General features: G+C 34.1%; 1 protein-coding gene across 1 annotated transcript in view; it reads left to right on the forward strand.

Moving 5' to 3' along the window:
• CEP128 (centrosomal protein 128) overlaps window positions 1-24213 on the forward strand; it is a gene marked incomplete at its 3' end in the record, with an annotated part of 367236 nt that overhangs the window by 46285 nt on the left and 296738 nt on the right. Inside the window, exon 7 of the mRNA XM_084240528.1 lies at window positions 3016-3132. Within this exon, the coding sequence (XP_084096654.1) occupies window positions 3016-3132 (117 nt within the window). The remainder of the gene's footprint in view (window positions 1-3015; window positions 3133-24213) is intronic.

The following is a 24213-nucleotide window of genomic DNA, read 5'->3' on the forward strand; positions in this document are numbered from 1 at the left end:
ATGTCTTTAGGCAGAAGAATGACCTGCCAACCTGTCCTGCTTTCTTTTGGACTACAATTTCAGTGAGAAATAAACTTACATTGTTTAAGCCTCTGTATATTTGATCTTTTTGAAAAAGACTAGACTGTACCCTAACTAATACAGAAATGTAACAGAAATGAGAAAGAATAGGCAAAGAGAAAACTAAGATTACCCAAATGTATATTTTAGGTCCTTGGTTGTTAGCTTAGCTGACTTGTGTGACTCATTTTCTTTCTTTCTTTTTTTTAAAAACACTATTCACTTTTTTTTTTAAGATTTATTTATTTATTTATATAAGCACTGGGTACAGTCAGAAGCGTGGGAGGGTAAGAGAATTTACCAGAGCCAGAACGGGGAACAGAACAGGCAGAATGACGAAATACACTGCTGAAGGGAGCAGTGGGCACAGCAGGGACCCGCATGCCATGTGGGACCCTCGCTGGCGGCTGGGGATTGAACCTGTGCTGCAGAGGCTGTGGGCAGCTTTGTAGCCCAGCGCTCAACCGCTGCGCCACCAGGGGAAGCCTGTGACTCATTTTCTTAGCGGTAGAAGAAGGAAAATATTTCAAGCGTATTGATCTGTGTAGATAATTTCATCTTGTAAAGGTACTTGATGGTCTCATAGGGGAATTATAATTTTACCACTGTTAGGATTTATAAAATACTTTCTGTGTGTATTAATTTTCAATCATGTTAATTGTATGTGTTTTATTTTTCTGAATACTGTGTAGCTGTTATGTTTTCTCACTTTACTGCTTTTCATTTTCTTCAGACTAAAACAGAGCAAGGATATTATGGTTTTCCTGTGTTGTCATGGTTGTATGAAGCAATTGTTGTATTTCTTTAGCATTTTGCAGTTCACTGATATGCTTCTATCAGTATAATTAGTTTCAACAGTAAGTGACCAAAATCCCCAATAACAATGGCTTAAAAAAGACAAATGTTATTTTTCTTTTGTGAAAAAGTCCTAAGGTAGGAGTTTAAGGTTCCGTGAGGTACTTTTTCTACTAACCTATAGTATATTAGTGATTCTGACTCTTTTTGTCATGCTTTTCTTGTTTTTCTGCTGCTATGGCGTTAAGTTCAGAGGCTGAAATTAGCATCTATAAATGAGGCAGCGGATGGAGGAAGAGATAATTATGAGAGCAGAAGGTGTCTGTGTTCTGTCTCTTGTAGATAGTTTTTTGAAGTTGCCACTGGAACTGATGCTTCCTCTCATTTACCATGACTTACATCATGTGGCCAGCTAGCAGCTAAGCAGGCCAGAAAATGTATTTCTTATGTTGGCAGCAATAATTCCTAGTTAAAAATTACTTTAGTATGGAAGAAATGGGGATAGGAGAGCAGATAAATGAATTGTATTTTGAATGTACAAAACTGATCTTCTGTAGGAGTATTTGTCATGGCATATAATAATAATAATAATAATAATAATAAAAATTGTTGTCCTAGTATCTGTCAGTAAGGAATTACTTTAATCAGTTATGAAGAAGGAAGTTGTAGATTTACTTGTAGTATATAGAAAGTTGCCCATTTTGTGTGAATTCAAAATATTCAAAATTTATAAAAAACAATATATAACTTCCAGCTTTTGTTTTAAACAAGTAATTAATTGGATATGTTTGACTAGTTATATACATATGTATAGAAACATTTCTGAAAGTATTCAAAATGTTTCTTGATGGATGGCATTAGAATATTTTTATTTTTCACTTTTCATCAATTTAAATATGATTTTTAAAATTTTTAATTGGGGCAATACACATGTAATAAAAGACATTTTTAAGTGTTCAATAGTGTTACATACATTCACAATGTTGTATAACTAAATCTAGAACTCTCATTATTTTGCAAAACTGATGTGTACCCATTAAACAACTTCCCATTACTTCCTCCCTTCCACTTAGCTCCTGACAGCCACCAGTTTACTTTCTGTCTCCGAGAATTTTACTACTCTAGGTACCTCTTATAGGTGGAATAATACATTTTATTTTTTTCTTTTGGTGACTGGCTTTACTTAGCATGTGGTTATGGTCTTCTAGGATCATCCATATTGCCTAGAATACCTGTGTAAGAATTTTATTTCTTTTTAAGACTGAATGATATGCTAGTGTACGTACAGATCACTTTTTATTTGGTCATTCATCCATCAATGGACACTTGGGTTGCTTCCATCTTCTGGCTGCTGTGACTAATATGCTATGAACATAGGTGTAAACATATCTTTATTAGATCTGCCTTTACTTAAATAGTAAAGAGTCCTCTAAATACCATGTCTTCTGGCACCAGGTACACATATCATCAAATAGATTACATTTTATTTAGGTGACTATAGAATGAAGAGTGTTTGAATTTGCACAAGTTTTAGCAAAGAAAATCTTGCATCAGAGAAAAAAAATCTTTCATGTTTATTTTAGAGAGTCCAATTAAATATTTTTTTCTGTTTGACTTTAGTTTTTGATCTTTTCCAGCTGGTGTATTTTTAGGAGATCACAGAAGAAAAGATTGACATGCTAATGAGAAGCCCTTTTAATTATTTGCTGCACATAAACATCAAATCCTTCATAGGCAGGTCATGCTTGCAGATAATTAAAATGAAAAAGAGCTAAATAGAACAGTTTATCATTATAGAAAAATATGTTGGCAAAATTGGCATTTTCCTTCTAAATCACCAGAGGGCACTCTTTTCTAGTTTATTTTAACTGATCTATTGAGTTATTATATAACACTTTGAAAAATTTGAGTCCTTTATTGGCATCCAGGTTTGGCTTATTTGGAGACTAATGATTTTTTTCTTTTGTAATTTTCACTCATTTTGTTAATCTGTTTTATAATAGTGTCATTAAAATGGGCTCTATAAATAAGCCAATCTTAAATGCTTTAGGCGGTAGTATGTCTGCCATAAAATGTCTCTTCAGTTAAGTCTTTTTTTTTTTTTTTTTTTTTTTGACTAAGAGCTCCATAATGTCACTATTTCTGTTTTTTCATGTTAAGGTTTCGGATCGGGTGGAGCGGCGGCTCCAGGAAATAGAAAGAGAGATGCGCACAGAACGAGAGCTGGTAGAAAGACGTCAGGATCAGCTGGGACTTATTTCTTTGCAGCTACAGGAGGTTTGTGAAATACACCCTCTCAGAATATAAATCTTCATCTTGGATAGTTATTTAGCCATTGTTAAATGATTATAGTTCTTAGTCTAATTCAGACCATATGAGAATGTGCTTCATTGTGTGAAGACACCCTTACCTGGTTTAAACCCAAACTGCTTACTAACTGTGTGACCTTGACAAGTTCATTAACCTCTCCAGGTCCATCATCAGATTGCTGGCTGTAAGGATAAATGAGTTAATGCCAGTAAGCAATTAACAGAGTGCCACACATGTGCATAGAAAATGTACTCTATTTAATTTTCCTTGGTATGAATAGACCAGGGGTTAGCAAACTAGGGCCTGTGGGCTCATTCTGGTCTTTGTCAATTTTAATAAATAAAATTTTATTGGATCACAGCCACTTCCATTCATTTATGATTTGTCTGTAGGTACTTTTGTGATGCAGGGGCAGTTTTGAGTAGTGGTGAAAGAGACCAAATGACCCACTAAATTTCAAAGCTACAGTATTGACTACCTGGCATTTTATAGAAAAAGCTTTCTGACCCTTGGGACTAGATAACATCATGCCAGTTTACAATGGAGGTGACTCACCCTTTAGATGCCTTTTTTATTTGGAAATTTTAAGCTTATGAAGAACTTGAGAAATTAGAACACATTTCTGTATACTCTTTATGTAATAATTATTCCCCAAATACTTATTTACACTTTGCCAGACTTTCATTTTATATATGTAAAGTGTTTTGAGCTAGTTGCAGACATGATGTAAATACTTTTACACCTAAATAATATGATGTGTACACTCTCTTTCATAATCACAGAAATAAACAGTGAGTCAAAACTATGATTTAATCTATAGGTTTTATTCCAGTTTTGTCATTAACATTCTTTTCTGGTCCAAGATACAGTACAGAATCCCATATGGCATTTGACCATCATGTCTCTTTAGTCTCCTTTAACCTGGAACAGTTTTCAGTCTGTTTTTGTGACCTTGACAGTTTTGCAGAATGATGGTCAGTTATTTTGTAGATTGTCATTCGGGGTTTGGTGATGTTTCCTCATGACTTAGCTTCGAGTAATGGACTTTTGGCAGGAAACCTAGAGAACTGGTGTGTTCTTTCAGGATCAGAAGATACCTAGTGCTAATTTATCCATAACTGGTGAAATCTGAAATTTGGTTAAGGCGTTGCTTGTATGGCTTCTCCATTCTAAAATTACTATCATGCCTTATTAATTATTTATTTTATGGGAAGTCATTGAAATTTGTAAATACCCTATTTTCATACTTTCACCCACTAATTTTAGCAATATTTATGTCTTTTGTAAAACAATTGTTACTGTAAGTGATGCTAAATGATGATTTATTTTTTTAAAAAAGAATGCCATTATTCTACACTTATTAGTTGGATTCTTACTGTAAGAAAGGGCTCTGTTTTTTTCTTCATTCATTTATATTGGTGTAGGTTGTGAATTTTTATTATAGTGGTTTTGTTTTATTACTATTACTATAGAAAGTTAATTTGTTGAAATTACATTTAAATGTTTCTTAGATCTGCATGTAAAATATAAAATATTAGAAATGAAAAAAAGGATTTTTTCAAAATTATTTTCTCTAAAAGTGGTGTATTATAGTTGCATTTATATGTGCTTTCATTAACCCTTGTAAATAGACAGATTAAAACATTTTTAAAAAATTTATTAGGAAACACTGCCAATTGAAAATTAGGACAAAAATTGCAATACTAAAGCTATAAAATAAGCTCATAGAAAACCTGCTTTTGTTTTCTAAAATTCCATTTTCTTCATTTTGTAAAAGGAAGCGTTGTACCCTTATAAATTGGTAATTTCTTCAAAGAGGATACTTTGGTGAATAATTAGGTATAGCATGTAGCCTTATTTTTTTAACTTTGATTTTTATACGTTTTCCTCAAAGTGAATTACATCTGGTGAGCATAAGAATAGTACTAAAGAGACGATTCTTCTTTTTTTTTTGCAAGAGAAAATTAGAGAAATTTTCCATACTTATTTTCTTCTCTCTGCAGAATGCACAAAATTATAAAGAATGAGGCAGAGGAAGATTGCTTCCTATCTTATTCTTGAGAAAGGAGAGCCTGACTATTTGCGTTGGAATTGTCACTTTGAATGCTTGGGCTGCGATTTGGAATTCCATCTCTGATAATACAATAGAGTATCACGATTGATAAAAAATGCTTAACTTCATATTTTGTCACTTTAATATTAGTGGTGACCTATATGCTTTTAAAAGGTGGTTTTGGATTAAACAGTGCAGTGGAAACTGGATAGGATTAATTTAGGCTGACTCGTTTTCCCACTCCTTGTTAAGTGGCTTACTTAAACTGTTCTGGAAAGGTCATGTTTAAAGAGAGAATACACATTGCTTTCTTTTCGATATTAAAAATACTTAGGGAAATACACTGTATGATAGTAAGAATTGATACATATTTTGTTTCTGTCTGTGGTGAGACATTGAATCTATAGGTGAGTAAGTGGGCCTAGACTTTAACCACAATGCTCTTCTATATTTCTAAAATGTGTAATTCAATGTTAGTGAGAATTATGACATTTAAAAATTGTTAAGAGATTATTAGGAGTTTTCATTAAAAATTCTAGGATGTCAGAGGTTTCTAGGTGTGTTGTGTCCCTAGGAGGCAGCCTGTGGTTTTGGCCCAAGCTTCCTTATTTAGTGCTCTAATAATGTCCTTAGATCATTGGAGCTTTATTTCTTCCCATAATTAAAAATACAGTATTAAGCTTTGGAAACTGGTAAATCTTTTTTGTATAGAGATTTTAAGAAATTGTTTCTGTTTTCTCCTTTTTTGTTTGTATTTTGCTTTTGTTTTTTTCTCCTGGTTTAAGCAAAAGGGCTATCCACTTCCTTTTTTGAGTCTCGACTGCTCTGGTGTTACTATGTCATATGAATGTCAGGTTTTTTAACTTGGTAAGGACCTTCACTGGTCTTCAGATTTCATGTATCGTATTTTAAACAACATTGTTTTGGTATTTTGGTAGAGCTCCCTTTAAGAAGGTGAATGTTTTCTATCAGTTGTGCAATAAATTTTATTTTATGTACCTTCTAAATTTGGAATGGTTGTCCTTGTATCCTAAACGTTTACTAATTGAATTTAAGTGTTGTCAAGTCTTTAACTACCAGTCTTTACTTTTTGAATCACTGTGCAAATGATGAAGTATTTGTTTAATGTTAGGATACATCGGTCATTTTACAAACTCCCTTTTAATAAGGCTCCTTTGATTAATTAATTTTAGTGGAGTGGATCGGGATGGTGGGTGCTCAATGCCTAAAAGGGGTATTTACACTATCTGCTAAGTCAAATCACATAAAATCATAGATGAAATTTCTAACTTGACTGTTGTCTTTGAGAATTCTTTGCTGCTTTTCTTACTAGCCGTTTCTTGTATACTGAATGTTATTTCTTCATCTTCAGTTGAATCACTTAAAATGAAAACCATCATAAAATGCTAGGTGTGTATTTATTTGTGTATGCTTTTTAGAGTATTTCATAGTATATTAGAATGTGCTTCATAGAGAAGTCTATGGAGCTGATGAGACATGGAATCTTAATAGATGATGGTGAAGATTAGGTGAAGACTTAAGTGTAAGGTGGGTTTTTAGTAAGTGGTCATATGGATAAATAGATTATGTGAGCCTATTCAATAAAATAAGGCTATCTACAGAAAAATTAAAGTAATTGATTTTTTAAAAATTTTTTTCATCATTTGACATCTGAACTAATTATGAAAAAGTAGCTATTTATTCCTCCCCAGAAATGTAATTCTGGCTCCAGAGATGCTGACTAATATGGATATTTCACCTAAGAAAAGCCTTAGGTACTGTTTATTAATGTATTTAGTTTGGACTCATTATGGGAGAAACTTCCAAGGAAGCCAAGAATGTTTTGCTAATAATGTCTTCTTAATAGCATTAGCATCTCCTTGAGACTTCTGTGCCAACTCAGAGGGAACCTAGTCAGGCATATGTTCTGAGGTGTCCTCATTAGCCCTTTCTTTTGTACTCCTTTTGAGACTTCCCTACTTGGTTTGGAGACATAGAGGCCTGTTTGAGTCTGGTAGATTTTGGTAAGATCACTCACCTTTCCAAAGCTGAATTGCAAAACTTTGCTGGGCCATTCACTTTACCTCTTCTTGTCCCCATAGTTGGTGTCCTATTTTTGGTAGGTATCCTCCATATTTTGACTTAATTTCATAGTAGAAACTTCTTTTGTCCACTTGTGTACAAAAGAAGCTTCACGTGGACCATCCCAACAGCCTCCCTGGACTTTGAGAAAGACAGAATTTACAAGTAAATGAGAGATTAAGAATACCAGTTCTAGGTTAAGCAAGAGGAAAACTCAGGGGATGCATCTTGTTTTCCTAATCCTTGGGACATGAGCTCTAGAGTTCAATCCTTTGTCAGGCCCAGCTGACCAGGTTGTATGTAGTAGGCAGAGAGTACTACAGCTGGGAGTCCTGATACTACCACAGGGCTGAAAACAGCTGTAAGCAGCACATTCAGCCACACGTGTACTGCTGTGTGGGGAAATGTGTGTAGCAGGGCAAATTAGAAAGCTGCTGCTCCCATGTCCATTCTTTTTTTTTTTAATTTTTATTATCTCTAGTGGTTTATTTATTTATTTAATAAATTTTATTTTTATATTCCCCATACAATTGCAACCCCCTTATTTTGACTCCAATCCCTCCCCTCCCCGCCCCTCACCCCCCATAGAGTGTCTCTGGTTCATAGTTGTTTGTTGATTTTGATTTTCACTTTCTTATAGCTATTCATCCATGTCCATTCTTCACGGGGTAAAGCTGTAGGAGAAATCTGTGCCTTATTTTGAGCCACATTTTAAAATTCTTTTTATTAAACCCTAAACCTATTGACTTTTTTAAGCTTACAGTTTCTGATGATGTTTCTCTCTATGTACACACATGCACACACACACACACACATACTCATTAATTTTTTTGGCCCCAGATTATTACTACTAATTACCATTTCTTGATATATCTTTTAGCATTTTAGCTGTTTGAGCATTTTGCATTTCCAGCATTTAACAATATCATTTAATTTGTCAAATGGTTTGGTGACCTTAATACATTGCCTTGATCCATTGGCTAACTAGTTTTATTTTTCACTTTGTTCTTTTAACATTGTATTACTTAGTATAAACAGTACTTATATGTAATTTTAAAAAAAGATTTATTTATTTATGCATACAAGAACTGGGCTACAGGCCAGAGGTGCGGGGGGTATGAGGGGATTCACCGGAGACAGAGTGGGGAGCAGAACAGGAAGAATGACTGAAAGACTGAAATGCACTGCTGAGGGGAGCAGTGGGCGAGTCAGGTGCACCATGAGGGTCCCTCCCTGGCTGGGGATCGAACTCATGCTGTATTGGCTGTGGATAGCTTCATAGGTTTCGTCTTAACCCCGTGAGCCATCAGGGAGGCCCTTATATGTAATTTAAATAAGTATTTAATTGAATGTGATAATACCATAAATGCTCACACAAGCCTCTTTTTTTAAAATGTAGCCTTTTCTTCCCTTCTGTTCTCTCATCAACCCCTATTCCCTAAAGAACAGAATGTATGTGAACAGCCTGGGTATATCCCTTTATATTTTCTTTGTGTTCTTAATTATCCTGAACAAACATATAAATAAACTATATACCCCTTTGCATATAGAATCACATATATACATCTTTGCATCTTGCTTTTTCTCCTTACCAATACTTCCTGTTTCCTCTAACTAGCAGATAAGTTTCTCCCTTTACATCTTTTACTATAGTAGGTATCACAAGATTATTTTTCAAAAAGATTCTACCATCTCATATTTCTGTCAGCAAGATTGGTGATGGTGCCCTTTTCCTCACATTTGAATTAGTAGTAGTAGTTACAATTTTTAAAAAAAAAAGATTTATTTATTTATTTTATACAAGAACTGGGGTACAGGCCAGATGCGCAGGAGGGTGAGAGGATTCACCAGGGACAGCGGGGAACAGAACAGGCAGACTGAGGAAGGACACTGCTGAGGGGAGCTGCGGGTAAGACAGGAGAGGTCTGCAGCGCCATGTGGGACCCTCGCCAGCCGGCTGGCATCGAACTGGCGCTGCAGAGGCTGGAGGCAGCTTCATAGTGCGGCGCTCGAGCGCGTGCGCCACCAGGGAAGGCCCAGTAGTTATAATTTTTAAGAGTTACAATTTTGTCAGGCTGATGGGTATCGAATATTAAGTCATTATTATGTTTATTTGCTATTTCTCCATATTGAAATTGAGCAACTTGTTGGCAAATTTTTTTCTTTTTTTAAAATTTATTTATTTATTATTTATACAAGCACTGGGTACAGTGAGAAGCGCGGGAGGGTGAGAGAATTCACCAGAGCGGGGAGCAGAGCAGGCAGAAGGACCAAAGTGCATTGCTGAGGGAAGCAGCTGGCGGCAGGAGAGGTCTGCGCGCCATGCGGGACCCTCCTCTGGTGGCCGGGGAGCAGCCGGGGATCGAACCGGAGCTGCAGAGGCTGCGGGCAGCTTCGCAACCCAGCGCTCAACCGCTGCGCCATCAGGGAGGCCTCTTGTTGGCAGTTTTCATTTGTGCCTGTGTAGATAACCTGTTTATAAGTTTTGTTCATTTCAAAATACTGGATTATCTGTGTTTTCTCCCAAGAATATTACCTTTTAATGGTAGACAGGAGGAAGCTTAAGGTTTTTTTTTTAAATGTAACTAATGACTTACCTCAGCATCATTTTTAAGCAATTTGTCCTTTCCCCTCTTATTTAAATATCACTTCTGTTATGTAGCTAGTTTCCTGTGATACCTGGGTTCTATGTGCTTTGATATTGATTTGCCTGGCCCTGAACTGAAACTATCTCATCTCCATTTTTATAGCTTTCATTATATTTTTGTAAATTACAATGGAAATCTCTTGTCATGTTCCATGAAAAATCCTGCTGGCATTTTGATTATAATTATACTAAATAGAAAGATTAATTTGAAAAGAAGATATTTTCTAATGTTCTTCAATAATGTTTTTTAATATCCTGTTTAAAGGTCTTATACATCTTATGTTAGACTTATTCCTAGGAACCTTGTGGTTTGTCTTTCTACCGTGAATGGGATATTTTCTCTAATTGCTCTGTTGGTTATTTGAAGTATATAGGAGTTCATTTGCTATTTTAATATGTCTCTTATGTCCAAGAATTTTGCTAATGATCTTACTAATTCACAGAATTTGTTAGTAGCTTTATTGACATATAATGTGTGGATAATTACATCATTTGAAATTAAAGACATTTAAGTCTTAAAAATAATTCTTCGTTGTTTATTGCAAGTATAATGTTGAATAGAAGCAAGGCTAATAAGAATCCTTGGTGTACACACACACACACACACACACACACACACACACACGTCTCAGAATGTTTCTAAAGTGTCAACCTTGTTGTATGTTGTTTGTTCTTGATTTTGAGTGCTATTCTTTGTCAGTTTAAGAACATTATAGTATGAGTGCCCAAGGACAGATGAGTGCATTAGGAAGATGTGGTATATGGTATACCACATGATATATCACTCATAAAAATTTTTTGCCATCTTTGATAGATAATATGAGGTGGGGTAGAGGCAGGGCGGGGCTTATGCCAAGTGAAATAAGTCAGAAAGAGAAAGATAAATCTGGATGATTTCTCTCATATGTGTAGAATGTAAATGAAAGAAGAACAAAGGAACAGAGAAAACTGAATCAGAACACACCCTAGAATTCCAATGATTGATTCCAATGATTGGGTTATATTTATATTTATAGGATTTTTATATTTATGGTTATGATTGAGATCACTTTCAAAATTTTTTGCACTGCTTTTTTTTAAATTTTGGAAGCAAGGTTACATTTATCTCATAAAATGAATTAGAAAGGTTACTTCTTTTTCTATTCCTTGGCTCTGTTTAAGAGGGAGTGTCTATTTTTTGAATGTTTGTTAAAACTCATCCACAAAACCATTTGTATTTGTTCTGCTTTTTGTTAACTGAGATTTTCAGTTTCTTCAATTTTATTTTGGTTTTTATAGCATTTTAATTTTTTAAGTCAGTTTGGTAATTAATTCATGCTTTTATAAGTTATCCATTTTGTCTGTATTATGAAATTAATTTTTGAAAAGCAATCATATTCCTTCTTAATCGTTTTTCCTTTAATATTATTTAGTTATTTCTTTCCCCTCTTTCATCATTAGTTTTGCTAGCCATATAATTAATTTATTGGTTTTGTTTATTACTTCATCAACATCTCTTTTTACTTTTACTTCCCCCCCTTTTCATTTTTAGTATTACTGATTCATTTTTTAGATTGGATAAATAAATGTAATTAATTGATTTTTCTGGTTTTTATATTTATTTATTTTTTTGGTTTTATATTTAATACTAGAAATTTATCAAATTACTATGTATTTTGATATGCTATTTATTTATGGTAGTTTTTTCTAACTCTCTGATAACTTCTATTTTCTCTTATTTAGTATTACCTTTTGGAATTTTCTAGTATGTATGTTAATTTTTAAAATTTTTATTATTTTTAATTTAATTAAAGTTCCATTTTGACCTAATAACCATGATCAATTTTTTAGAAGTATTCTGATTAAAAAAATTATTTTCTGTTTCATAGATATAGTTTTATATGGTTCTGTGAGCTACTCACATACATACATACTCATATATATTTGGTAGGTCAAGTTGTAAATTTTGTTGTTTTCTATTCTTATTAAATATGTCAATATACAGTCTCACATTAGAATAAATATTATCAGTTTCATCCTGCCTGTATAATTATTGATATATTTGGAGATTTTTTTTTATCATTTTATTTGTGTATTTTTAACTTCTCTTTCTTTTTTCTCCATCCTTACCCCCACATTCTTTCTTGATTCCTCTTGGACTAAAATGAGTTGTATGTGTATTTTTATACTATCTGCTTGCTCTGAAGCTGTAGACTATATATTTTCATTCTTTAGCTAGTTACTCTAAAATTTTAAACTTTGTATCTTTAGCTACAAATTAATCTTAGAAATCTGTATTGTATTTACAGTGATTTCCTTTCATTATCTTCTTGGAACATTTTTCTTTTGACATTTAGCATAACTTATACCTTCTCATCATTCACATTTAATAATTGCCACATCTCATAGAGAAATGTCCTCCCTTTTCTAAAATAGCCCTTTTGTACCCCATTGCTTCTTGTCTTAACATAGCACTTAAAAACAACTATTAATTGTTATTTGTTGATGTGTGTTATTATTTGTCTTCCCCACTATAAAATGTAAACTACATTAAGAGGGAATAGTGTTTATTATATAACAGTCGTTCCATAAGTAGTTGCTGAAGAATTCTGCATTAGCATGAGAATGATCACGTAACTGTTTCTAACATTCTTGGTAGCAAAAAAGATATTTTTCTTGCAAAAGCTTGAATACAGTTGTGATATTTTGCTCTTGCATAGAGGAGTCTGACGTTTAACAAATTTTAACTTAAGATTAATATGCAGTTTAAATGATTTAACAAGAATTCCAAAACATTTTTGAAGAATTCAAATAATCACAATTACATTTTAAATATTTCAATTTTACAAAAAGAACCGTATGATAGTTATTATTTTAAGCATTGTATTGAAAGCTTAAGAAAGTTGAGTTTTTGATATATTAGTGTCTAACAAGGTCAGAAAAATAGTAGAATATAACTATACAGATACATACATTTTAAAACTGTGATGATTATTTGAAATATTAATTGGGTTTCGGAAGAATGCCAGTTCAGCTGTGTGTATGTGAATAAACTGATTCTTCATGGAGTTGTTCACATTTTGTATCAGCAACAAATGCTGATTGACTTTGGGGATATTGCAGATAATGAACCATTGAAAAGAATTTTTAAGAACCTTTACAAATATTTTTTTTCCTTTGTAACTTTTGGAATGTTTGTAAAGGAAAGATCTTCCAATTTAGATTTCTCACGTAGTTTCTATTAAATGTTTCAATTTTAGATGAAAAGTATTAGGATACTTAACAGGGAATTACTACATGCTTTTGTCCACTAGTCGTCAGTATTGAACTATCAATTGTGACCTAATTGTGAATATTGGACCATTAATTATGACCCAGTTATCAGTATTGAACTATCAATAGTGGTGCGAGCAGGCGTCGTTTATAAGTTGCTAAATTTTGTTGAAAATGATGCTTTATAATGTATTCCTCAATTTGGTACAAACATTGTAATTAAAAAATCCATTTAACTATTGCTACTTGAAAATTTAAATTTGAACATGCTGCTCTTTATTGTTGAAAAATAAAAGGTGACACCTTGATTATTACATATTAAGACATTTGCTATATTTAACCTTGAAATTGTAGTTTCTACTTTTTGTGAGAATTTCTTTGGTAATTCCTCTGCAGGTTTGTGATTCTTTCCTCCCTTCCCTCTGAGGGAGAATTAGTAAAAATATTAAAGACTGACATTTGATATGAGAGTTTATTTCACTGGAATCATATATGCTCAAACCCCTTTTTTACATTTCGTATTTCTAAGCTGTAGAAGTTTCCCAAAGATCCTTTCTCTACATTTTTATCTTATATAGATCCCAACCTTTTTCTTCTTATTTTCTACTCCTTAATAATCACTGCCTTTGTACCCTGTTGTTCACCCACCCCAGTTACCGTTTTCTATAGGTATTCTGATTCTGTTTGTTCTTCCTTTGGCAAAACTTGCTTGTTTGTTTTGCTTTTCTTGATAGAAAAGTTTTTGTAGCTCCATTATGACTAATTGCATTTCTAGTTAATTTACATTATATTCTGTACCATCAGGCTTTTAAAGAAAGATTTATTTTTATTTATGCATATAAGAACTGAGGTATAAGGCAGAGGTGCGGGGGTAAGAGGATTCACCAGAGACAAAGTGGGGAGCAGAACAGGCATGTCTACTGAAATACACACTGCTGAGGGGAGCACTGGGAGAGAAGGGAGAGGTATGCTGTGCCCTATGGGTTAGCTTCCTGGTAGGGGATCGAACTCATGTTGCAGTGGCTGGTGATAGCTTGATAGTGCTGAGACTTTAACCCCTGTGCCACCAGGGAGGCCCCCTTTTTCATTTTTTACTACTGAAACAGTTATTAAGTATTTATGGCTCAAGAAATGCTAAACTGCTTAGGTTTTTCTAATATATCTTTGTCTATATTATGGTCAATTCCGAGCAGTATTTATGCTGTTACCTTTTATATAGTCATTTTATGGACCTTATTTGGCATTGAGAAAACGTTGTGTAATATCATGGTTTTTTGAGATCCTGAAACATAGCTAGCCTGTATCCATCTTGGATGGGAATGAGTTGGACCGATATGACTCAAAGTCACAAAACCTGGGCAAACTTGGATCCCTGGGGCTTTATTCCCCTTCTGACCTATAAACTTGTATAAAATGTGCTAAATCTTATCTTTTTGTGTGTTTCTTGCTAGTAACCTTCTAAGTAACTTATAAAACTTTTCTTTAAGATAGGTATTCATTTTGATTACAAAATAATTTCAAATTTCAAAAACTTTTTATTTACTTTATGTTCTTTCCTTTTCCATTTCTCCTATACTTCCTATCCAGCCTATCATTAAATTCTATCAGCTTTATATAAAAAACGTTTTCTGAATTGGTAGCGATTCATCTCCTCTGCCTTTACTACTGTCATCTATTATTTTGTTGTTAAGTATTCCTGCCTGGACCAGTGCAATAGCTTACTTCTTACCTCATTACAGTCTTCTCCACACAGAATCAAATAATGCCACATCTTTCTTCAAAACCTTTCAATGGTTTGTCAATTAAAAATGAAATCTAGGGGCCTCCCTGGTGGCACAGGGGGTTAAGATGCAGCCTATGAAGCTATCCGCAGCCACTGCAGCACAAGTTCGATCCCTAGCCAGGGAGCTGCCAACATCGCGTGGTCTCTCCTGACTTGTCCGCAGCTCCCCTCAGCAGTGTATTTCAGTGAATCCACCTGCTCTGCTCCCCACTTTGTCTCTGGTGAATTCTCTCACCACCCCCCCCACCTCTGGCCTGTACCCCAGCTCTTGTACGCATAAATAAATAAATCTTTAAAAAAAATGAAATCTAAAGTTCTCAGCTTATTCAGCCCCTGTGATCTGGTCCTTGCATGCCCTTTCAACCCTAATTATCTGTCTCTTTTCCTTTTGCCTACTCTTGGCCAACCTCACTGGCCTTTTTGCTTTTCCATGCACATGCCAGCCCTCCTGCTTCTGGACATTTGCCCTTCCCATTCCTGTGGCGAGGAGTTTTCATCTCTGAAAACAGTTACTGTTTATGTCTTCACATCATTTAATGTTCTTCTTCATGGAAGAAGTCCTTATTAACTATTCTACATAAAATACCTCTTCTTCACTCCTGAGCCCCATATATTCTTTTTAATAATGCTTCTGCCATCTGTCCCCTGCCCAGAATGCAGGCTTTCTGAAGGTAGGCACATAGTCTGTTTTGTTCATTGCTGGCCTCCTTGAGCAGTACATGGCATAGAAAAGCCTGGTACATGTTGAATGAATGAATGAATTTTGCATACTATATAGTCAAAACTATGCACAGTAAAAAAATTTGGCAATGCCATTATGTACCAATTACTGTGTTGGGACTAGGGATTTAAAGATACTTAACATGTTGGGCCTGCCATTTAGGGACTGTGATTTCAGTTGAGAAAATGAGATGTTAGCTACTGCGGTAATTCAATAAGGATGTTGTTTTAGCCGTGAATAGGCTCCAGAGTAACCAGTCGTCTACCAGAGGACAGTGTTACCTCTTCTTGGCCCTTTGGGAAAATTTAGGAGTAAGAAGTGACATTTTTGCTGAGACTTGACATTTTTAATGCATTTTAAGAAATTCTTTCGTGAATGTGATTCCACCATTGTTTATTGCTACATGATTAGTACTTCACAAATTTATGACTAAAATGCTTATTTAAATTCTGACTCACTATAGTTTTGATTGACAATATTCCTTTTGTCTTATCATTTTATGCCATGCTAATTATTTTTTTTTTCTCCTTTAGGTTTGATACTTGTGGATTACTTATTTTTTGTTCTAGCAAGGATAAACACTGTTTGCTGTATGGTTGTGAAAAAACATTAATATCAACAAGCTGGTAGAAAGGAAATAGATGGGAAAGAATGTTGGCTATTACGAGATTTTTTTCTTTCAAAATTGTTTGAACCACTATTTGGCACAGCTTGAAATGTAGCGGTCTAAGATATACCGTGTTCTCTAGTCTCCTCCTTAGTCCTTTTCTTGATCTTCCTTGCTCCACCTCCTTCTCCCTCCCCCTCCCTCCTTTTCTTACAACAGTCTATTAAACTTTGATCATTTCAGGTGATATTGAAGATTTAGGTTCTCTCTGTGGAAATTTTTTTTTTTTTTACAAAAGCTTATTATAGAAGAGAAGTTGGAAGAGATCTTGGAAGTTATCTTGTTCAACCTTGTATTCACTTGATAGGGAATTTCCAACTTTGAGATGGTTTATAGATATTGTAGAGACAATTTCCATAAACCATATTATCTTTCTTGTATTGGGAAATGTTGAAAGTAATAGCTGGCTTGATTGAAGAATATTACATTTTGATAACACATTTCAGGGGCCTCCTGTTTGATATGATAAATGTTGAAAGTTTAGAAATGTAGTCTACATCACAGAAGTAACATGCAACAGTTAGCATGCTAGATACAGTATTTCTATTTCTTTGAAGGGTGCAGTTTTATGAGATGTGTAGATGTAAGTTGTCCTGAAATTCTTACAATCTCTTTTCTATATCATTAACACTTAAGTCTTGTTTTCTTAGACTTTTTTACTCTATTAAGAGATCTTACTTTAGGCTATTGATAGCAAATGCTTGTAATATGCTTTCACCTCCTCATTACAATCATCTTTCTTTAAAATTCTTTCATGTTTTTTAGGTTGTCTTCTTGCTTATCAATTTGCATGTAGCTTTCTTGGTCATATCCTTTTTGAAGTTAGTTTTTGTATAATTTTTCATCCCTCTTTTTTTCCTTGCTTATGCTTGATATCTAGATTCTTGAAGAATCATTACGTTTTCTATAATGGCCTGATGACATGTGATTCCTTCCTTTATTTCACCTTTAAGTATATGTGTTATGTTCTTGTGAAGCACCTTAGATTGTCTGGTTATAGTCGAGGTTTACATTAGAAATAAATGCTCTTATCTCTGCACGAGTTGCATTTAAATCTGACACATTTTATGTTCATACCCAGTGTAACTGGATCTCAAAGAATTGTTTAATCACACTTATTTTGCTATGTGTACTTACTTGTTCTTGCCAATATTGTCGGTATAGATTGTACCAAATAATGCTAGCATGAATCTGCGAGTCTTTGGTGTAGCATCATATGCAAATAGATGTTTAATGCTGTTAATGCTATGATGATGATGAAAAATATCTGTGCTCTGTTGACTGAACAGCTGCCTGACAATAGGCTGAGATTTTCTGAGTGCAGGACTTGTTGAATTTCCACTTTGTTTTTTTTGAAGAGAGTAATGTTTCTATTTACACTTTCAGTGAATTTATCCTAGACCATCTGTTTATAAAGTCCTTTTCCATCATTATCAATTAATATTTATTGGGCAACTACTGAGTGCATAGTAATATTGTATAAACAGAGATCACTCTGCTACAGCTAGACTTATTCATTGACTTGGGACTGTTTTATTTTGATTAGAAAATATTTAAAAAACCCAAAATCCAAAGGCATAAAATAACATCCTCTAACTCTGAACAATAGAAGATGTTGTATATTTACAGGGAATTCTGCTGAAAGACACATGAAACTTGGGAAAATCAAAATTAAATTTCCATAATTATCTATAATCTTATGTTTGTCAACAGTTCTAACTCAGTGGCCCTTCATTTAGAAAGTCAAATGAAGTATCATATTGCTGTGGGATTTCTAATAAAACTATGAGTCTTTTTTTTTTTTTTTTTTTAGAGGAAACTGCTCAGATAAAAACAGACCCTTCGTGAAATGCATTTGCTTTTTGATTTTGAAGGAAATCCTGGAAAGTGTACTTATTGGGCTCACATTTAACTATACTTGCAAGATTTTTATTAAGTAAAAAGTTGCATAAAAATATAATCCACTCCAGTAAAAGCAGTGGCATTTTAGGGAATAATATTCATTACCATTGTTGCTTTTGAATTAAAGAATTCAAAAGACTTGGTGTCTTCTCAGCCTACCAACTTTGTAGGCAATAATTAAGGTTTTTTTTTTTCTTTTTGTAGATTGGCAAATTTAATATTTGAAAAAGGAAATCCTGACACTCGCTAATGAGGGTTTTACTCTTTAGTTATTTTTATAACCATGGTAATAGTTTTTTGCTGACTCATCCATAGTCTCTGGCCTAGTTAGTCTTCCATGTGAAGGCTAGGGCCATGGAACAGAGCAAAAGGAACTGACTCTCTCTGTGATTGAACCCATGACCTTGGTTGACTTCATTGGCACAGGGTGCTCTTTTCAGTCACAGACTCCATGAATATGAGCATAGTGTAATCAATAAGTTTGCTTATTCATTAGGGAAAATAGGTCAGTAATAAGTTCTTGTCTAACTTGCCACAATAATTCCTATATGAGCCCTATGGATTTTTGAGATAATAATCATAGGAAAGGGGGAAAAAGAAAACATCTAGGCCATTCTCAAAAAGAAGCTTTGACTTTTGTGTTTTAAAACCTTAGGCATATTTAAAGAACACTATTAAGGATTAGAATTACCACTAAAAATAGTACTAATAGTGTGCTAAACTTACTTAATTACATGGTACTTGATATTATTTTACCCTTTGAAGACAGAAATGGTTGCTCTCACTATGTACTCACCTCTTCCATCAGGAAAATACATATAGTTCAACTGGCAACAAATTTTTAGCATTTCTGCCTCATTTTAATATACTAAAAATTTGTATGGTGTTATAATGCTAATGATCAATATTAGATTCTCTATGGACTTCTCTCATGAAATTCTATTTTCATTTATTAAAGTCCCCCCCCCCCTCCAATTATAGATGGTGGCGTAGGATTTCTGTTCCTCTGTTATGGTTAAAAAATAAATTTCTTTGAACAATTTAAGTAAAATCCATCTAGCTATTTTTGAATTAGATAGAGATTGGTTCAGGGATTTAGTATATGATTGTATTGTTTTCTGCCTTGAAAAGAAACTTAATTTGTTTTGTTTTGTTTTGGTTTTTGTTGGCTCAGATAATTCCCAACTGGATGAACTTAAAGGCTAAAATTTTCCATGACTTTAGCTAGTTCTCATGTGGGAGGAATCTGACTTGATTTAGGAAAAAACAAAATTTAGAAATTCATAGAACTTGACAGAAATAAATTCTATGTTAATTTAAATGAGTAGTACCTCGTCCTGAGTAACAAAATCCTGCTGCATTATACGTATGTATTTCTTTTCAAAATTATGTATATTTTGTTGCTGTTTGGTGATTTTAAGAGCAGTGATTTAGATTTCCAAAAGAAAAGTTTGAAAACAGACACCACATTTTCATCTCAAAAAAAATTGCAGTAAAATAAGGTTCCCATTCTTATGTTTCATACTAAGTAATATTTTTTGATGTGAAATATACTATCTTTAAGACCATTTTTTAATATACATAAACGTAGACAATTTATAACTTTGATTTATACCTCATGTGGTCTAATTTGGATCACAATATAATATATTATGAAACTCAAAATATTTGTTTGCTGACATTTATTTTGTGTTTACACGAAGAATTCTAAGAATTTATTTATAACATAGTTAAATGATCTATGCAACATGAAAAAACTTAGGGACACCTTAAAAACATATTGCTGGGCGAAAGAAACTAATCTGAAAATATTATATACTATCTGATTCAGCTGTATGACATTCTGGAAAAGGCAAAATTATGGAGCCAATGAAAAGACCAGTAATTACTAGGAATTGGGGCAGGGGAGAATGGAGAAATAAGTAGAACACAGAAGATTTTTAGAGTAGTAAAAATACTCTGTATGATATTACAATGATGGATACCTGTCCAAACCCATAGATTGTGCAACATCAAGAGTGAAATCCTTATGTAAACTATGGATTGTGGGTTATTAGGAGATGTCAATTTAGGTTCATCAGTTGTAGCAAATGTACCATTCTTCTAGGGGATGTGAATAAGGTGGGAAGTTATGCACGTGTGTGGGCAAGGTATAGAAGGGAACTCTGTACCTGTCTTTCAGTTTTTCTGTGAACTTAAAATTGCTTTTAAAAAATACCTTAAAAATTATAGACTGATCAACTGTTTCTAGTTCTCAGTGACTTGACTTCTCATTTCTTTATTGTTACTAGAATATGATCTGACTTGAAACTGTATCTTTAAGTATACTGTTACTGATTTATTGTTTGATATGAGCACAGACTTGCTGTTCTGTGGTCTTGTGGCTGTACAAGTGAATCATCAGCATGTCCTTGCACTGGTGATCATTCATGAATGATTAAGATGAGACAGGATACCTTATGTTCATATTATTTCCCTGGAAATTTCAGTGGCCTGTGTGGGAGTTAACACGTGGCCTTATTTCATTCCAACTCCATCATTCCTACCTTAACTTGCTGGTCTATTTAAAGTAGACAAAGGGCCTTTAATTTTCTATTTGTTCTACATATTTGAGTGTGTTATTTTTTAGAGACTCTTAATAATCATGACTATTGTGAAAGTTGTGGGAGTTTTATGGTCAGATGATATGTCTGTAAACATTTTCCTTTTTCCTTTCCCCTGCTCTCTAAAAGGTAAAAAAGGTACAGGTTTCTTTCTCTGTTTTTCTCCTCTCTCTCTCTGGATTATATATAACTAAGAATTCAGAGTGATCTACCTCTAAAGAGCTGCAGTAGTACAGAACTCAATATGTTAGTCTTTTTAATGGAAATAGGCACACTTAAGGAAAAGAAGAAAAATTGTTGTTATTAAGGATTTAAATGTGCCCCAGGGACCCTCTATTAAGGCTCCGTGTTGTTGCTGTGATCTTAAACGTGTAAAAGACAATCTGAGTCCTGGAGCAGGGCACATGATAACTTTATAGCTAAACTGCTTTTGAGAAAAAAACAAGCTTTAAAGGGCAAAATAACATGGTAATAGAAATTCATTGGCTTGTGATTTTCTTTCTCTTTTTATAGCTGCTTTTACTGGGTCAGTTTTAATATAATTCTGAGTTGTCTGATCTAAGTCAAATGGAAAGGAAACCCAGTGCAGCCTGATACACTTAAAAAAGTCAGTATATGAGTTAATGTTTATTATTAAGGTTTAAAAAATAACTTGTAATTTTGATTCAGTTAACTTTTAAAATGTTTCTTCTTGAGTATTATGTTTGTTTTCAGAGGTTTAAAGTGTATTTTAAGAGTTAGACTTTCTTTGTCTTTTGTTTTTAACGAGCTAATGTGGAAAATAGGTTCAGTATTATAGACTGGAATATTGCAAGTGTGTTTACTTGTTTACTGACCCATGGTATATAGGAAGCAGAAATAATGTTCAAGCTTAGTGATAATTCTAGATGATACAGTGGAAATTTTTAATTGGGTTGCTCCTCAAAACTTCATTTTGCTGTTATTGAGAACAACAGAATTTCAGTTCTTATTGATTAAAATTTGTGAAACTTACACATGAATAAGTGAAAGAATGAGGGTATCAAATGATAGCACATTAAGAGGTAATAGGAAAGTGTATAATTTTGGAAAAGTGATATAAATCACTGGTCAGATGTAGATGCAATGTGAGGAGAAAAAGAAATTTTATTGCAAATTCTTAGGTTTCCAAAAGATTTAGAGTTTTTTTTTTTTTTCATTCAATGTGGGAATTTGGGCCCTTTAAAAAATCCAGGGTGGACACACAAAAACCAACTCAAAATGGATTAAAGATCTAGACATAAGACCTGAAACCATAAAATATATAGAAAGAAATATAGGCGAAACACTACATGACATGCACCTCAAAAACATCTTTACAGACACATCATCCAAAGCAGTGATAGTGAAGGCAAAGATAAACAGCTGGGACATCAAAATTACGTCAAATTAAAGAGCTCTGTACAGCAAAAGAGACAATAACCAAAACAAAGAGAAATCCCACCAACTGGGAGAAAATTTGTGCACACGACACTAATGATAAAGGACTGATCACAAAAATCTACAAAGGGCTATTGAGACTCAACAAAAACAAAGTAAATAATCCAGTCAAAAAATGGGCAGAAGAGCTAAAAAGAAACTTCTCCAAAGAGGAAATGCCAATAGGCATATGAAAAAATGTTCAACATCCTTTGTAACCAGGGAAATGCAAATCAAAACTACCATGAGATACCATCTTACACCAGTGAGAATGGCACATATTAAAAAAAAACTAGCAACAACAAATGTTGGCGAGGATGTGGAGAAAAAGGAACTCTCCTGCACTGCTGGTGGGAGTGCAAACTGGTCCAGCCACTATGGAGAGCTGTGTGGAGATTCCTCAACCTACTAAAGATAGAGCATCCATGTGATCCAGCAATTCCACTCCTAGGTATTTACCCAAAGGAAACAGAAACATTAATTCAAAAGGGCATCTGTGCCCCTATGTTTATAGCAGCACTGCTTACAATAGCTAAGCTATGGAAGCAACCCAAATGCCCAAAAATAGATGACTGGATCAAGAAGATGTGGCACATATACACCATGCACCATGCTGATTACTCAGCAATCAAAAAAGATAAACTCATGCAATTTGCAGCAACATGGATGGAGCTGGAAGGGATCATGCTCAGCAAAATAAGCCAGAAAGAAAAAGAAAAATACCGGATGGTTTCACTCATAGCAGGAATTTAAAAAACCTAAATAAGGGACCAGGAAAAAGAGTAATTATAATAAAGAAAAAATCAAAATTAACAAGCAACTATAAACAAGAGACACACTGTAGGGGTGGGGGGAGGAGAAGAGGGAGGATTAGGGTCAAAATAAGGGGGGGGTGGGAATTGTATGGGGAATATAACCAAAATAAAAATGCATGCATTGTTAAAAATGAAAAATGATGTAGGAATTATATAAAATAAAATAAAAAAAAAATCCATGTTGGTACAACTGATAAGGGACTGATCACAAAAATATACAAAGAACTCACAGGACTCAACAAAAACAAAGTAAACATTCCAGGGAAGAAATGGGCAGAAGAACTTAAAAGACATTTCTCCAAAAAAGGAAATGCAAATGGCCAACAGGCATATGAAAAAATGTTCAACATCACTTGTAATCAGGGAAATGCAAATCAAAACTACCATGAGATACCATCCCACACCCGTGTGAATGGCACAAATTAAAAAAAACTAGCAACAACAAATGTTGGCGAGGATGTGGAGAAAAGGAACTCTCCTACATTGCTGGTGGGAGTGCAAACTGGTCCAACCACTATGGAGAACTGTGTGGGGTTTCCTCAATTTATTAAAAATGGAGCTACCATATGACTGAGCAATTCCACTCCTAGGGTCTACCCAAAGGACACAAAAACATTGATTCAAAAGAACACCTGTACTCCTATGTTTATTGTAGCACTATTTACAAAAGGTAAAACCTGGAAACAACTCAAATGCCCAAAAGTAGATGACTGGTTCAAGAAGATGTGATATATATACACAATGGAATATTATTCAGCAATCAAAAAAGATAAACTCACACCATTCACAGCAACATGGATGGAGCTAGAAGGAATTATGCCCAGTGAAAAAAGCCAGAAGGGAAAAAAAAAATATTGGATGGTTTCACTTATAGCAGTAATATAGGGGAACCAAGTAAGACTCAGTGTAAAAAAATAATAACCGTATAAAACACAACAAAGCAAAAACAGACAATTATAAATTAGAGACATCCTGCAGGGGAAGAGGAGGGAGAGGGATGAGAGGGAGGGAGGGAGGAGCACAGGGGACTGAGGTGATGGTGCATGGGTGTCTTGTGGAAGGAAATTCCATGGGGACTTAATCTGA

This window comes from Talpa europaea, assembly GCF_964194135.1.
Source record: "Talpa europaea genome assembly, chromosome: 8".
Lineage (NCBI taxonomy): Eukaryota > Metazoa > Chordata > Mammalia > Eulipotyphla > Talpidae > Talpa > Talpa europaea.